General features: G+C 41.1%; 1 protein-coding gene across 2 annotated transcripts in view; it reads right to left on the bottom strand.

Annotated features, from left to right (window-relative positions):
* The window catches only part of CCDC88C (coiled-coil domain containing 88C), a 91,557-nt gene that overhangs the window by 68,600 nt on the left and 7,751 nt on the right, over window positions 1–15,206 (bottom strand). For both annotated transcript variants that reach the window (XM_082761798.1, XM_082761799.1), the window contains exon 3: window positions 14,445–14,553. In XM_082761798.1, the coding sequence (XP_082617924.1) occupies window positions 14,445–14,553 (109 nt within the window). The remainder of the gene's footprint in view (window positions 1–14,444; window positions 14,554–15,206) is intronic.

The raw sequence follows: 15,206 nt of genomic DNA, 5'->3' as shown, positions 1-15,206 counted from the left end.
GGACTGTGCTGCAACAGAAGAAGTCTCAGAAAAATCTCAGGCAGCTAATGCATTCAGGAAATCAGACTTCACAACATCATAGCTACAGCATAATAAAGCATGCTCAGCTAAACCTGTGCCTTGTTCTGCCTCAGCAGAAGAGCCGTATTATCCCACAAACTGAGCCAGCAGCCTAAGTGGTTACTCATGTCTGAATCTTCCTGCATGAAGATCAGTGTTGCAGAACATGAAAATAAATGTATTCCTCCTCTCCCAAGTGCAGCCGTCTTGTTAATCTCAAAGATGACATATTCCTCGTATTTCAGTCACCACTTTAAAGCCCTGATTCATGCAAAGACTTAGGAGGTTATTACTTCGGCAGGTTGCTTATTTCTACTCTGCATAATACTCCTTGTAACTTAACTGCTTTCACCCTTGGGGGCATACAGCATATGTCTTGGGATGAGAACTGGAACAGACTTGCTCTGAATCTCAAAGGAAAATTAATGACTTCTCATTAAAAGGTGAGAGGCAGTAGTTAAACTCTTCCCTCTTCTATTTCATCCCTTAGAAGGGCAGGAATTCTTCTAAAAATGGTATTTTTCTCTGTTTAATCATTATTTAGATGATGCATTTAAAAAAAAAAGGCTCATCTCTGCAAACAGAGATGATTTTATGCTGCTGCGTGTGTATGACATTAGTCAGCCTAGTTGTTCTGCTAACCACAAACTTCTTCGGCTTCTTAAGTGCCAGGAAACCAGTTTGCTCAATTCATAATTTCTCTTTGATACAGCAGCAGTGTAAGCCAAAGAGGAGGAACTCAAAGGGTCTGCACCACACAGAGTGGATGATGGTTAAACAAACTGGGAGTGCTCAAACCACCACAAAAAACTTCTCCTTCTCTCCAGCCTCAAAATTGTTTTAAGTTTACTGAGTGGATCTCAGTTAACATTTAAGAGCTAAATTCTACCTGTTTATTAACATGCAAGTTCCCTGAGGCCTTAATATTTGCACCGAAGTACAGAAATCTTCAACATCCTTTAACACAAGCAGAAGGAACAGAGGATACCCTTTTAGTAGGCTTTTCAGAGCATTGAGCAAAAAGAGCAGTGCTGTAATTTCAGCATGGCTTTTGCCTACTTTGCATATACACAGAATAATCAAATGGCAGGTCTTATGCTAGCCAGCTAGATACCCGCAGTACCTACTAAGATAAACTATGAAGCTTATTATACTTGTGTACGTGGGGAGGAGCTGCCTTGTAGCAGCTGACCTTGGCTGCACCAACCAAACTTGGAAGTGGGGGGGGAACACTGGATGGCCCAATTCACTGTAGAAATTCAAGCCATTAAATGAAAGTGGAATGGGAGATCCTTTTATATTGCAAAGCAGCGGGACACCAGCACAGAGAGCAAACACTGGTCTCTTGAAGCAGGGAAGGTGTAAGCCTTCCTGCACGAACATGTTATGCTGCCTCTGATGAGGGGGTCACTGCTCCTGAAGGCCAATTTTCTGTTGCCTTATGTCACATACCCTGCCTGGAAACACCAGATACCCACCACTCAACAGATGGAGAGAACCAGTTCTTACAGGCATCATCAGACTGAAGGCTTATGCTGCAAATTTCTGAAACTTGGGAAGCAAGCTGTACATTTCAGTTCATTGGGATGTACTTTAGGCAAGTTAGACAAAGACACTGCCAATAAAGCAAGAATTTCAAAGTTGTTAGACTGATATTGGTCATGCACCCAGCAAAGAAGAAATAGATAGAGAAGAGATGACTACTTCTCCCAAGTAGTCATCAATATACACAGTGCAGGTATGCTGGGGGCAGGGTGCTCCCAGCCTCTTCTGACAGTGGTTCCACTTCATTATTTGATATTTTGAGCATATTTCACATAAGACACAATAAGGTACTTTGATGTCACTTTCTTGCTTTGTAAAACCAGGAACTCACTTCTTTTGCTTTTCTTAGAAGTGCACCAAAGAAAACATTTCAGACCAAATTAAACATCTCACTTCAAGGGTGGGAAAGTAGGATAGGGGTGGGAAATAAGGAAAAATAAGAAAAATAATCACTGTCCTAATTAAAAGTGGAATAAGACAACAGTTAAACAGCACATGAAAAGGATTTTTTTTTTAAAAAAAACATGCTATTTATTCGTAGCAGTTTTTTGTTGTTGTAGAATCATAAATGTCTATTTCAAACATTAGACAACTGTTGCACTGGACACCTCAAACATCTCACAACTGCGCTGATAGGTATGAAATATTCTGCAGTTTCAGCACTTTCCTTTAGACCCAGGTGCACTTCCCAATAGCTCTCAGGACAACTGGACAGTAAAACAGTCATCCCTGGTGAGAAAGTCATGTCCACACTTGTACACTTGGTTGTACACAATGCGTTGGTACTGTATAGGCCAGGAACTGTTCCTTAACATCCCAGTGAAGAAAAACAATAGTTGTGCACAGCCCAGAGAAATAATATTGAGGCTGTCAACCACTCCCTATCACTGGCAGCAGCAGACAGAGAATGGCAAGAAAGCAACTGTGAGGCCAGAACATATAGCCACACGGTGCGGTTACTCTCACTTAAGAGAAAAAAGTAAAAGGAGACCGCTCAAAAAAAGCAGACTTCAGTGTAAATCTTCAATAAAAGTTTGTTTTTCCTTTTGTTCTTGTTTTTAAATATGGCTTAACATTGGGCTAAAATGACAAGGATTGAGTGTTTCCCCGCCTTTTCTTGGCTTACACACACATTTTAGTTGCACCTCTCCAGCAGCTACACCACACAAAACCACAAACTGCCCAAAGCGTGACTCCAAAAAGTGGCTGTAGTGGCTTAAATTTAGGGCTAACCTGATGACGTCCATCGGCACACCGGTCAGCAAACTGCTCTAGAACAGCACATTCACCCACGTGAAAGTACAATGTACCCAACTGGCAAGCTATAGCCTATGTTTTCATGGTACTGCAGCAGTATGTTAAAAAAACTACTTTATAAAAAGCTCATTTAAACAACTGTGCTGCATTTAATATAGCTGCTTCTCTCCTCCTTCAGAGCTCTGTGTATTAAATACAGTTGGTGGAGCAGCCAAAATCCCAGCTTATACTCAAATTGTAAACTGGGCCTTGTATCATAATCTGTTACAAAAAGCAGAGGGAATCAGGAACCCGTTTGTATTTTAAGCATTGTTCCATAGCATGTAGTCAACTAAATTATTCTTCCCTATTAACTTTCTTGGATTACAGAGGCCTTTGAGGAATTAAGATTAAAGCAGCCTGATTGCAGAGACTTCTGTATCAATAAGATCAAGTTGGTTTTATCTTAATGAATTGGATGCTAAGGGTTATAAATTTGAGCATCAAAAGGGATGAAGCCATTGGTTACAAACGCATTTCTACTTGTTTATAAAAACAAATCAAACCAACTTCAAGCGATTTGTCCTTTATAAATGGGCAGCAGAGTATGCTTCTGACTGCAAAGCCTGCGTGCTGGAAGCAAAGAGTGGTTCAGCAAGAAAACCTGCTGCCTTTCACTGAGGCAGCCCAGCCCAGCCCTGAGCTGGACGCAGCTCTCTGAGCAGTTCAAGGCTGGGAGAAGACGTCAGGATGGGACCTTCTGTGGGCGTCCGATGGTTGCTAAACACAATGGTTGCTGCAGTCTCCAAGTACTGGCAAATTGCAATAAGCACCTTAACGTTGGTAGAGGCTGCAGCACGCTGTCAAGGAGAAGAGCCAAAACAAACCTCGATCTGGCAGCCGGCTTTGGTTTCACAACGTCCAAGGGCATCAAAGCAAAACCGCCTAAAGATCTGCAAGGTGCTCAGCGTCTCTAGTTGCATCAAGTCAGTACTGCTTATAATCGGGTCCTACGCCATAAAAAGAAAGTGCAATTGCAACTGAGAAGGTTTAAAAAAGGAGAGGCCGAACTGATTTTGAATCTTATTGAGAGGAGACTTCAAGCAGTAACAAAATATCTGAAATTTGAATCCCTCAATTCTGAGTATGCAGACCCAGTAATTTATAAAGAGAAAGGGCTAAGTGAAAAGGGGAGATCAAAATCACCTTTCCAAATCAAGATCTTGGCTCAGGCTACAAAGGAAATGCATACTGGAAGAAACACAGGGCAGCTCACCCAAGCTTGAGATTAAAATGGAGCACTCTGGTTTTGTTTCTTCTGCATGACTGGAATCTGGGAGCCAGATTAAGCGTCAGAGCACTGAAGTGTAAGCAAGGCTTCTAATAATGGCAGCTTTTGTAGTCCTCCACTACCAAATCGTACCTTCTGCTTGTACAACTATAAAGACATATACACATGCTGTTCAGATAAGTATTTGCCACAAATCTTGGAAACAAAGACAAAAAAAGATACTGACACAGCTCTTTTGTATTAAAAACAATATAAAGGGTGATTGTTTTTCCCCCTTTTTGAAGGATCAAAATCCAAGGAGCAAAAAAGAAACAGATTATATTAAAAGGAAACTCCTTGTAGTTAAACTGCAGTTCTGCTTTGAATTGTGACTACAGTATTGAGAGATTCAAGGTGACTAGTCAAATTAGAAGTCTTATTAAAAACAAGTGAAGTATACTTCACTTTTAAGATAACTTCTCAGGACTGATCCTGTTTCTTTGTGATCTGTATCCTGAGAAGTGATCCTTCAATTCTGCATTTAATATAAAAAAACCTCTTCATTTAATATCAAAATTTAAAGAGAAATTCACCTCCTTCCAGTTTCTAGTGGTAAATGCTTATGCCTCCCCCGGGACTCCAGCCACTTAGTTTTACTGCAACACAGCTGCTCCAAAATAAACCAGGCATTAACCTCAGTACGACCCTCCCCTTTTCTTCTAACACACTGCACACCAAACAAACAGGGCTTTCTGCATACGAAATTGATGTCAGACACCCTTACAGATACCTTTCCAGTGGATATAGTACATATCCATTCACCATTAAAAAACAACAGAAAAACTACTTAGGGTGCCACAGAGAACTTCTTTTTCTTCTTTTGCTTCTAAACTTCACAGCAGATTAATTAGACCTTCTTAAAGTTAATTCTTTAATGCCAGTGATCAAAAGTGACATTTTTCTAGAGGAAAACCATTACCTATTGTTGTTTAAAAAGTTTTTAAAATACTAAATACCCCAAGATACTTAAATGGGATTCATACCAGATTTTCCTTTGTACAAAGGCTAGAAGTCTTCCCCACTGTCACCCCCAAAGGAGCAGATGCCTGTCACTTATCTTGATCACCTAACAGGCTCTAGCAATGTCATTCTCAGTCTAAAAAAAAAATAAAATTAAAGAAGCATCTAGAGACTTTTAATTATGCTAATTATGAAAGAGAACAGACAAGTGACAGCTCCACAGGGACCATTTCAGTCTGCTGAGCAGGTTTTTATTTAGGCATTTTTAGTGGCCATATGAGGACCCAGCAGAATTTAAGAGCTTAACTCCCCTTCAGCTCTCTCTCAATCATAATGTGAAACAGGAGAGGCAGCAGCTCTCGCGTGGCTTATATTCAAATTGCTCACCTAAATAGCTGTGAAAATGAGTCTAGTGCACAACCAAAAAATCTGCTTTATCTACTCTTTATAGAGGAGATGTTTGTTTGTTTGTTTTTAAATCCTTCCTTATAGGAAAACAAACATAATTTGCAAGTGGAAGATGCATGCAGCAGCAAGTGACAGCACTGCAATTTCAGTGTGTTCACAAGCAGATGTCTTCCCTATTTTATGCTGCTGTAAAGCCCGTACACCCTGCGTAAAGAAAGAAATACACCCTTTCCTGTGGTTTGTCTTCAGCATGGTGACAAGCATGCTAAAACCTCCCCCAGCAGCCAGTTCTGCTCCTGCCTCGGAACCAAGAAGGAGCTCTGCAGGCCAGATGCAGCCATTCCTGCAGCCAACTCCACAGCCTCCACAGGTTTTCTCTGCCCTATAGCACTCACATTTGCTGGAAGTCCCGAGGGTCAACACAAAGCTCAAGCAGACCTTTAGCAAGCAACCCAAACTTGGTTTTCAGAAGGAAATGCAGCTCTGCACTTGAATAAAATGCTCTGAGATCTCCCATTAATTTCTGAAACTGATGATTGCTCCTTCAAAATGATGATCCCTGCTGCTTTCAAACACAGCACAAGCAACCGCCTCACATCAAGACAGTGTAGAAAAATACTGTTTAAAGTATAAAAAAACTATTAAGAAAAGCAGTGTGTGGTAAGGTGCATTTGTTACAAACCTTTCTAACAAAAGCTGTTTACATGCAATTAGAACAGAAAGCCCAGGCCTGCTGATTGAGATACAGAGCAATGACATCTTTGCTCAACAGGGTCAGAGATGTCTCTGGAACTGAGAGGAACGAGCCTTGACCCCAAACCTTACCCCAGACACAGGGCTGTGTAAGAGCAAGACTGAGGACACAAGCCAGTGTGCCACAGCGCGGCATGTGACAATCTCAATGAAAGCCACCCTGGATTAAAGAATGCCTTTACAGACAGAATGTGCAAATATAAGAAAATAAATCACCTTGATTTGCTACATGCCCTTAAAAAGCAGAAATCCCTTGTTTAAGGAACTGCCATGCAATTCGGGGATTTGTTTTGCAATACCTTACATTTTTGTGGAATTTATCTTCTCGTCTCTTTCAATATTTTTTTAAAAGGTCTAAATGACACCGAATCCACTACAGAAACAAAACCAATAATGCACTATTTAATTTTCATTACAATCTTTTAGCAAAAATAAATCTCAAACCTATTATCAAAGGGCAAGCAGCCCAGTTTCCAACATACCTGAAATTGTCAGCCTCTATAAAAAAAAAAAACCTCAGTTCTCATCAGCAAAATTTCAGCTGACACAAAATGGGACATTGGCTTTAAGTTTGGGCAGGTGTAAAGTAAATACTGCTGTATGGAGCTATTCCATACTGTGAAACTTCTACAGATTGCCTCCATTTGATTCTGCCCCTGTACTTATGCGTCTACAGCGGTCAGTCCTGTATATGATAGGGTCATCTTCACTCTGTTCTTTTATGCCAGCAAAAATGCATTAAAAACCTGGGGACCAGACCAAGAAGCAGGTAGTGCCAGTAGCTGACACCTTCCCTTCCCCAGCCAGCCTGCACTAACAGATGATGCTTTCAAGTCACATCTTTGACAAGCAGCCTTTGACAACACTCTGAACCCTACCTGTGAACACTGCCCCACTGTTCTGACCACCACACAAATAAACGTATTTCTGTTTTAGGACACTGTTCCTCTCTCCTTAACTAGGTTTCTTCATTTGTCTGCACCAGGAGCTCACACCCTTCTAGCTTATTAAGGGAAGCAACAACAGCCTATTCTGTCCTCTCCCATATCGTAGCTCCAGGAAATTACAGGCAATAAAGTAGTTTAAACGCCAACCTATTCTCTTCCATCTGTTTGAGGTCACTGTTTCATTCAGTATTAAAATACACACGGAGCCTCTGGGGGAAAGATGTGTCTTTTAAAGCTCAGTCCTCCATTAAACTTTCTGACACAATTAAATGTATCAGCTGAAATGCATCCCAGAATCACAGCCAGTCATCCCAATGAGGCGTCCAACAGCGTACCACTAACCACCTGAGATGGTAGCTCTCACAGCACTGGGAACCTTTCAAACTGACTTCTGCAGAAATTTATTTCAGCTCCAGGGAAGAAATGGTTCTGTCTGCCAGTTCTTTTCTCTCTGAAATGCTTGATAGCAGGACCTACATAAAAAGGTTACAATCTTGGCGATGGGTCCTACGTTCCACTCGCAGAAGAGCAGTGCTGCTGCTTCCAGGCAAAGGCACAAGGCGGAGAGGCCACATCACCAGTTTGGCATCCCCCAGGACACCCACCCCATGGCTAGTAGTAATTCACGTGCCCAGCACCCACCACTGCAATAACTGCCCAACTTCACAATGCCAGCCTTGTGTACAACCTTCACGTTTTGTGATCATGCTACTGCAGAACAGAAAACCCAGCCAAAAATATTTGTTGCTGCAGAACCAAGAAGGCCTCTTGGAGCTAAGCACTGCATAAACACACATGCAAAGAGTCTGCGCCTGTGGCATGTTCAAACTGACTAGCAAAATTAAACGAAAAATAGGAGCAGAAACAAACGTGGTGCTGACAACATCACACTCCAGGTCACGTCAGCAACTGGGGCAGCATCTCCCCAGTCTCAGCCTTAGTGAAACACTGAGCATCTCCAACACAGAGTCTTAGTACTGACTTCTTTGTTATCCTAACTTACTTACTGTACACTTATATTAAAAAAAGCACCTCAGTGGCTCCTCATCATTGTTTGTATGTGCAGCTGCCAACATAAGGCCGCAGAAACCTGTATGCTACCTGTGGTAGGTGCACCAACGCAGCTCCCCACACAGACATGATTCAGGAGGCTGTATGCATACAGCCCACTCGGCTAGACAGAAAAGGGAGAGAATGTACACTTAAGAGTGCATGAGATCAGCAAAGTATTTGAATTAGAAAGAGCTTATCTGGTGAAGCTTTTCATGTCTTGCTCTTGACATTCTGGGTTAATAATCTTGGAATTTAAAGCCTGAGATGATGAAAGGCTCCCCCCCACACACACTGCCAAGTTGCTAAATTAAGATTTCTAGGGAACAGGAATCAAAGAAAAGCAGTCACCCAGGCACGTTGTATTTAACACAGCAAATGGGCAAGATTAGCAAAAATACAAGTTCAGTTTTATCATCTAATTCAGTAGGCCACTGTGAGCATGAATCCTTCCCCTCAGAGAGAGGGATGTTTTTCCACTTCAGAAAATGGGCATTTATGTGTATTTCTAGCATTTTCGTGTTTGCTTTGCTAAAGACTGGATTCCTAGGCCACTAGAATTAGCCTGCCTAGTAGGGAAAGATTTCAGCTCACAGAAAAGGACATTGCCACTTCCAGGACTTTATTTATAGCTCCAATACAGTTGCCAGTTCAAAACTTGTGCCCAAATCTGGAGCTCAAAGCTTCAACTCCTCTCTGCAGCCCAACCAAGAGCTCTCAACCTGACTCAGTGCTTCAGCTACAGAAGCAGCAGTTGTTTATTGATCTGGAAGCTACTGGTATTGTGAGACCTCAGCTGACCCACAGGGAGAACAGCTTTTGACCCAGCCTGAAGACAGAACTGCCCCTCTGCGATGGAGGTTACCGTCACAGCACTACTACAGCCCCAGTACCAAAGAGCCCACAGCGACAGCCAAGCTTCCAGGCAGCTAACTCCTTTTAATTCATCTGCACATTGTTACTTACCTGATAAAAACCCCTGCTGCTTGTACTTGTTTTATAGCAATATGGAGCAGACAAGTAAAAGCAGAACACCGGCCTGAGAGACACGCCTTAGGAAGTATGGCATCATTGCTCACCATTCTCTTTGTGCCCAGATAAGTTAGTTTAGGCATGGAGGGTAGGATTTGAGATGATAGCAAGTCTAAAACTTCAGTGAATGTCTCCATCGTACTCCCCCATACTCTCGCTTTAATAAAAATACTAAGGGATAGGAGTTTCTTACTCAAGCCTTTATCGAGGCACAGGCCTCAGTCATATCTCAGTTCAGAACTCTTACAAATAGGCTTGCTTTTTTTTTTTTTTTAATTTTTCAATAAAGATATATTTCCAACCTATTTAGAAACATGAATCAATCTGCTAAGCAATCAGTGGCCACAACTACAGGAACTACAGGCAACACACACGGCCATGACCACACTGTAGCATTTCTTCTCCACATGCTCCGTCTGTGGTCATCATACCCATGAATGCGCTGAGCCAAAGGATGGTAACATTCTTTTTTCCCCCCTCTCTTCTCCACTAGCTTCAAGTTTTTATGTAAATTGCAGGAATTTTTGCTTGAGAGTACAGCATATAGTTAGAGGGATTACCGGCATTTTTGAAGGCTAAGAAACTAGCTGACATCAATCCTGTTAATTTAGCTTTCTTTTATTTTTTAAGCAAACTGGTATCAAAGTGATTTTTAGTTGCTAGAAAAAACAAACTCTTGAATCCAAGCACTGACACACAAGTAGAGGAAGCACAACACAGACACTTCACGATTCCCCTCCCAGCCTGCCTAAGTCTCTTCCAAAACTGAGTGTGAGCATGTTCTCCAAGCACTGTGGAGATCAGGACAGCTCCTCACACACAGACAGTTTGAGTACCAGCATCCACAGGCTTTACACATTCTCTGCAGCATGGCAAAGAGATGGGCCAACACTCCCAATTTTCGAGCTTTCTCCTTTCCTTGTTGGACTGGACAGAACCAGCAACAGTAACTCCTGCACAGGCTGCTGCAGTTTGTGGGTTTATTTTGTTTTTAAGCATTGCTAACAAACTCTGCCAGAAGCAGCGACAGTTGCACACCACAATGAAGTCAGTTGCCACAGCTGGGATTAATCAACCTCCAGAAAAGCAGCAGAAGGTATCAGGGCAATTAAGGACACGACTCAGTGTGAACCTGGGTCAAGCACATTTATTTCAGTGAGGCCAAACTGCTAGGTTTTGTGATACTTGCACCTGAACTGTTTTCAAGCCAATTTAATTGGAGCAGTGGCTCCTTAGGGAAGCCCACAACAGAAACATTTCAAGGTGAAGAGAGCGCTCAGGAATAGCAAGGTAACTTCACCTCTGTCATGCCAGGCATGCCAGTGTCAGCATGAGACCGCTGTTCCCAATCGTGTTACCAGCACAAGGCAGCGGGTCAGTCAGTTCCACATACACAGGTTAGCTGCAGTATTATGGGGGTAGGCTTCACCCTTTGAGGATGCACATCCATCCCAGTGAAAAGCGGGCAAGTGTCCCTTCTCCGGTACACTCAGCTCTCTGGTGACCCTTTAAACCAACATCCTCAATGCAGTCTCAGGCAGGGGCTGTTTCTCACTCTACCATGCTGTTCCACAAAAAATTGTTCTCAATTTTGGCTTAAAGGGCCTCAATTCAGTCTGAACAAGACGAGACACATAAACCTCATACTGTGAGCAGCAGACACATTCTGCCTTGCTCAGCCCTTTGCTAAGGCACAGCACCAACTCCAGAAGTTTTATGGCCAGCCATTTCTCCAGCAGCCCAGTGCTTTAGCAGTTATTAAACACAGTTAATGACAGATTCCTTTGAACTCTCAAGAAATCCCACAGCAAAATGAGTAATTTGCCTCATTTCCAAAGAGAAGGCTCTCAGACCAGCAACAAACCTGCAAAGTGCAAGTGCTCAAACAGCAAGAAATACAGAGATGTTATTGCCTGTTACCAAGAGTAACCATTCTTACATACCTGGCTATAAATATATATATTTATATATATATATATATATATATAAATACACACGTGTATATATATATTTTTATATATGTATATATACATATATTGTATATACATGCATATATACTTATATGTATGTAATATATATACAACTGTAGCAACCAATGTTGTATCCGCATTTTAAAAGTCTTAACATTTATCTTCACAGCCATCAACAATCAGGTTTTGTGTACGTGAAAACGGACAAGGTAATTCTAAGAAGTTATTAATGAACAAATTCAGCTATCAAGCTTCCAAAAATGAGAGGTTATTTGAACTGGAAAGGCGCTTCTTCATTGCAATTATGATCTGAAGTGTCACTTAGCTTCTGAATATCAGATTTATTTTAGTAGCCACTGATGTCACCTTCCTCAGATACATGGATTCCAGTACCATGAATTAATGCCATCTCTCTGATTGTTCCCGCCTAGCACACAGAGACCAATACTCCTTCGTTCCTACCAGTGTCCCTCTGTACAGCATGAAGAGACATTTTCTCATTCTAGGAGACCCAGCCTACCAAATTCAGTAACTAAGCCATAAACTTGACTCGGGTCCGTTAAGTGAAAGGGAATGTAAAGTGTCAAGGCCAACACTGTATTTTTAGAGCTCGCTTCCCTTGAGGAAGCAGCAAGTTCATGTTCCCATTGTTTGTCAGGAACTTTTCCCTCCCACTTTAGTCTGCAACAAAAATTCACAACGTGTGAATTTTCACTTTAACCTTGTCTAATATATCAATATTACTGCAAACAATGCACACAACTTCAACCTGTTTAAAAAAAAACCTCTAATATTTAGAAAAGGCCCAACAATAGATATTCCAAGCCATATATATTAAAAAGTTTAGTTGCGTGTTGAAAAAACACTAATCAAAACTATCTCAAATCCTAAAACAATAGAAGCCCTCTAAATATCTAACATTAGTACATAGGTGATGTACTCTACATCAATCACAGAGAGAACTCAGTTACAGTATAGATGGTGTTAACTCCTCCCAAACTACTGCGAGCTGAAGGCCACACACAGCATCACAGGAAAGGGAACCTCAGATTGGCATTGAAATCTTGGATTGACCCTGAACATCTGACAGTGACAAGGACAAATAAATTTCTTATACAGTGTCATCATCACCGAAAGACTAGTTTTATTTGAAGCTCTGCTGTAATCACACATTCTCAGGAGCAAATGCAAATAATGATCAGCTCTCATGACTGCTCTGTTCACATATAGTATACGTAGTCTTCAGGCAGCAAGACTGATAGTACTTGATTTCTGGGCTACAAGAGGTATATCACTCCTTGCCTCCTGAAAGCCTCAACTACTGTTTTTAATCGAAAACTCTGCATCTTAACCTATTTCAGCAGTTCCTATCTTTATTGGATTATGATTACACAGCCCAACAGCTAGGTCAACAAGACACCAAAGAACATATCACACAATTGTGAACCACATTTCTTTTTTTTTCTGAATCTGTTCTCTCTTCATATACTATTAAAAGAGGTCAGATTATCAAGACAAAGAACTCCTATGAATAAAAAGCCTTAGAGTTTCAAGACCTGAAGAACCAGATTCTCAGAATGTAAATCTTGAGTGGATGGGGAAGGAAGGAGAGAACTTAGTCGTGTCTACTGTCCCCACATTTAGTCCTTTTTCACCGTAGACTCTGTATACACCAACACTGTTCAGTGGGTAGCAGAGAAACTGAAAAAATAAGCTTCAGCTTCTGATTATGACCAAATGGAATTTCCCATTAGAAGTCACAAGCCTTAGGAATGACATCACATTGTATCAGCTTCTCCTATTCTCAACAACGGAGACACAGGTTAGATGTCTTCAGAAATACAGTGTCCTCCCACAGCTCAAAACTAAGCCACACCCTCCGTTTTCCTCATACAGCTAGAACTTGCATGAAGAGTCATCCACATGACTTTTTCACAAGTCCCTCTCTCTCCACTAGGCTTTCTGCAATAAATCCAGAAGCAGAGTGGCAATAACATGGGAAGCAGTAGGTGGGGCTCTGGAAGACAGTGGCATCAAAAGACACTACTGTGGTTAAGCATTGCATCTTTTCTGTATTTTGAAGACAGAGTACACAATCTCTCTTCTGTATGTACAGAAAAAGCAAGGTGTCCAGGATTAGCACACTCAGTTTAGTTTTGCCCATTATAGGGCAAAATGTCCACTGAGACATATTTACAGGAGCATTTCAACAATCCTTGTTTTTTTTTTTTTTTTTTTTTTTTTCCCCGTCTGGTTTATACCATGCAACATTCAAATTTGGCAAAACTTGTATAAAAGGCAACAGCAGAACAGTTACTTCTCTCAGCAAGGAGCCAAAATATACACAACAGTGTGCATGCTGAAATTCTATTTAGAGCAACTGAATTCACTCCTATGGCTTTCCAGCAGACCCCAACACATATCTCAGGCCACAGAACTGCTCAGCTGTCACCACCCTGGCTTTAGGAGAACACCGTTACAGTAGAGGAACACTGACGGTCAGTTCAAGGGTCGCCTAAGAAGTGCACTATTTGTGAGAATTTACAGTTGTTACTGCATTTAATTCTGATCAAGCAGAAGGTGGCCAGAACTTACAACTAGCTTAACACATAAAGATGAGGAAAAGGAAAAAACAAAAACAAATTACAGTGCATGAAGTCTGTCTTGAAAATAAGATCAAATTCATTTTTCCTAATATATAAATTTGTGTTTGTATATAAATCTAGCATTGAAGATAATCCCACATAATGAATTTTGGTGGCAACCCTGTTAAGAGAAATTTACTTGTTTTATACACATTTTATACCCAAAAGCACTACCAATTTCAGTAAAGCTCTCCCACCTTCACAAGAGTCTATCTACTACATGTATCACCAAGAGGTATCACAGCCTCCAAGCACACCTTCTTTTGACAAAAAAGTGAAAAAAATAAGAGATAAGAGTGTGGGCAGAAGCACAGCCTCTAGCCATGGGGGATACAGAAGGTAGGCACAGTGTTATTTGATAAGGAAAGCATGGCTGAAAATACTTTTACACTAGCATAACTTCCTCTTGTTTCCCGTGAAAAGTTTCTTTTCAAGCCACGAGCTCCTGCATTAACTGAAACAATAAAACAATCACCACAGACCAAGGAGCAAAGAGCAGGAATCTTACCTGATAGTAAGTCTTAATGTTTCTGACTAAAATGGTCAGGTTTTGAACCCGAAGATAGATGTCATTATTCACGTGCTTGTTAACACGTTGGTTGGTTGGCCGAGGATCTCTACGAGCAGAAGAAAAATAAAATCAATTATTATTCATTTTCTTGGTTCTAAAACCTAACATCTCCTTAATGCACTATTAGGAAGACCCTTAAAATACTTGTTCATTAAGTGAACTGACATAAGTATGCGTGACACGTATATATTAATTCATGACACAGAAAGCTCATTACCTTTGGACCTATGTGTAACTGGGAAGTCTTCCTGCATGCCACCTACTTTAAGTTAACCCACACAGCAATTCAGGGCAGCTTCCTTCCTTCCCTACATTTCCTTGAAGCATAGAGCATATTTAGTGTGTGCACACTAAACTGAAACAGTCTTCGTTAATAATGGTTTTATCTTATCTAAAGAAAGGGAAGCCTAGAGAAGACAACTAAACCTTGGCTTTAGGGTTTTAGGACTAGAGGAGGGTGTTAACCCCTGATCAATGATCACCCTGCAAACTGTAAAACGCAGGTATATTATACACACTAAGGAACTGGAGGGAAAAAGGAGCACTGCACTTTTACTACATCCAAATCATCATGTTAGATTCTCTCTCATATATCACGTGCCATAAATAACAGCTCTAATTCTAGTCTTCAAGTCTTCTTTTTCTAGGCTTCAAAGTTTTTATATTTCAAATAAATATTGACTCAAAAAGGCATATGAT

The sequence above is a fragment of the Aythya marila genome (genome assembly GCF_965140915.1).
Source record: "Aythya marila genome assembly, chromosome: 5".
NCBI lineage: Eukaryota > Metazoa > Chordata > Aves > Anseriformes > Anatidae > Aythya > Aythya marila.
Note: the sequence above shows the minus strand (reverse complement) of the source record. Positions and strands in the feature narration are given on the sequence as shown.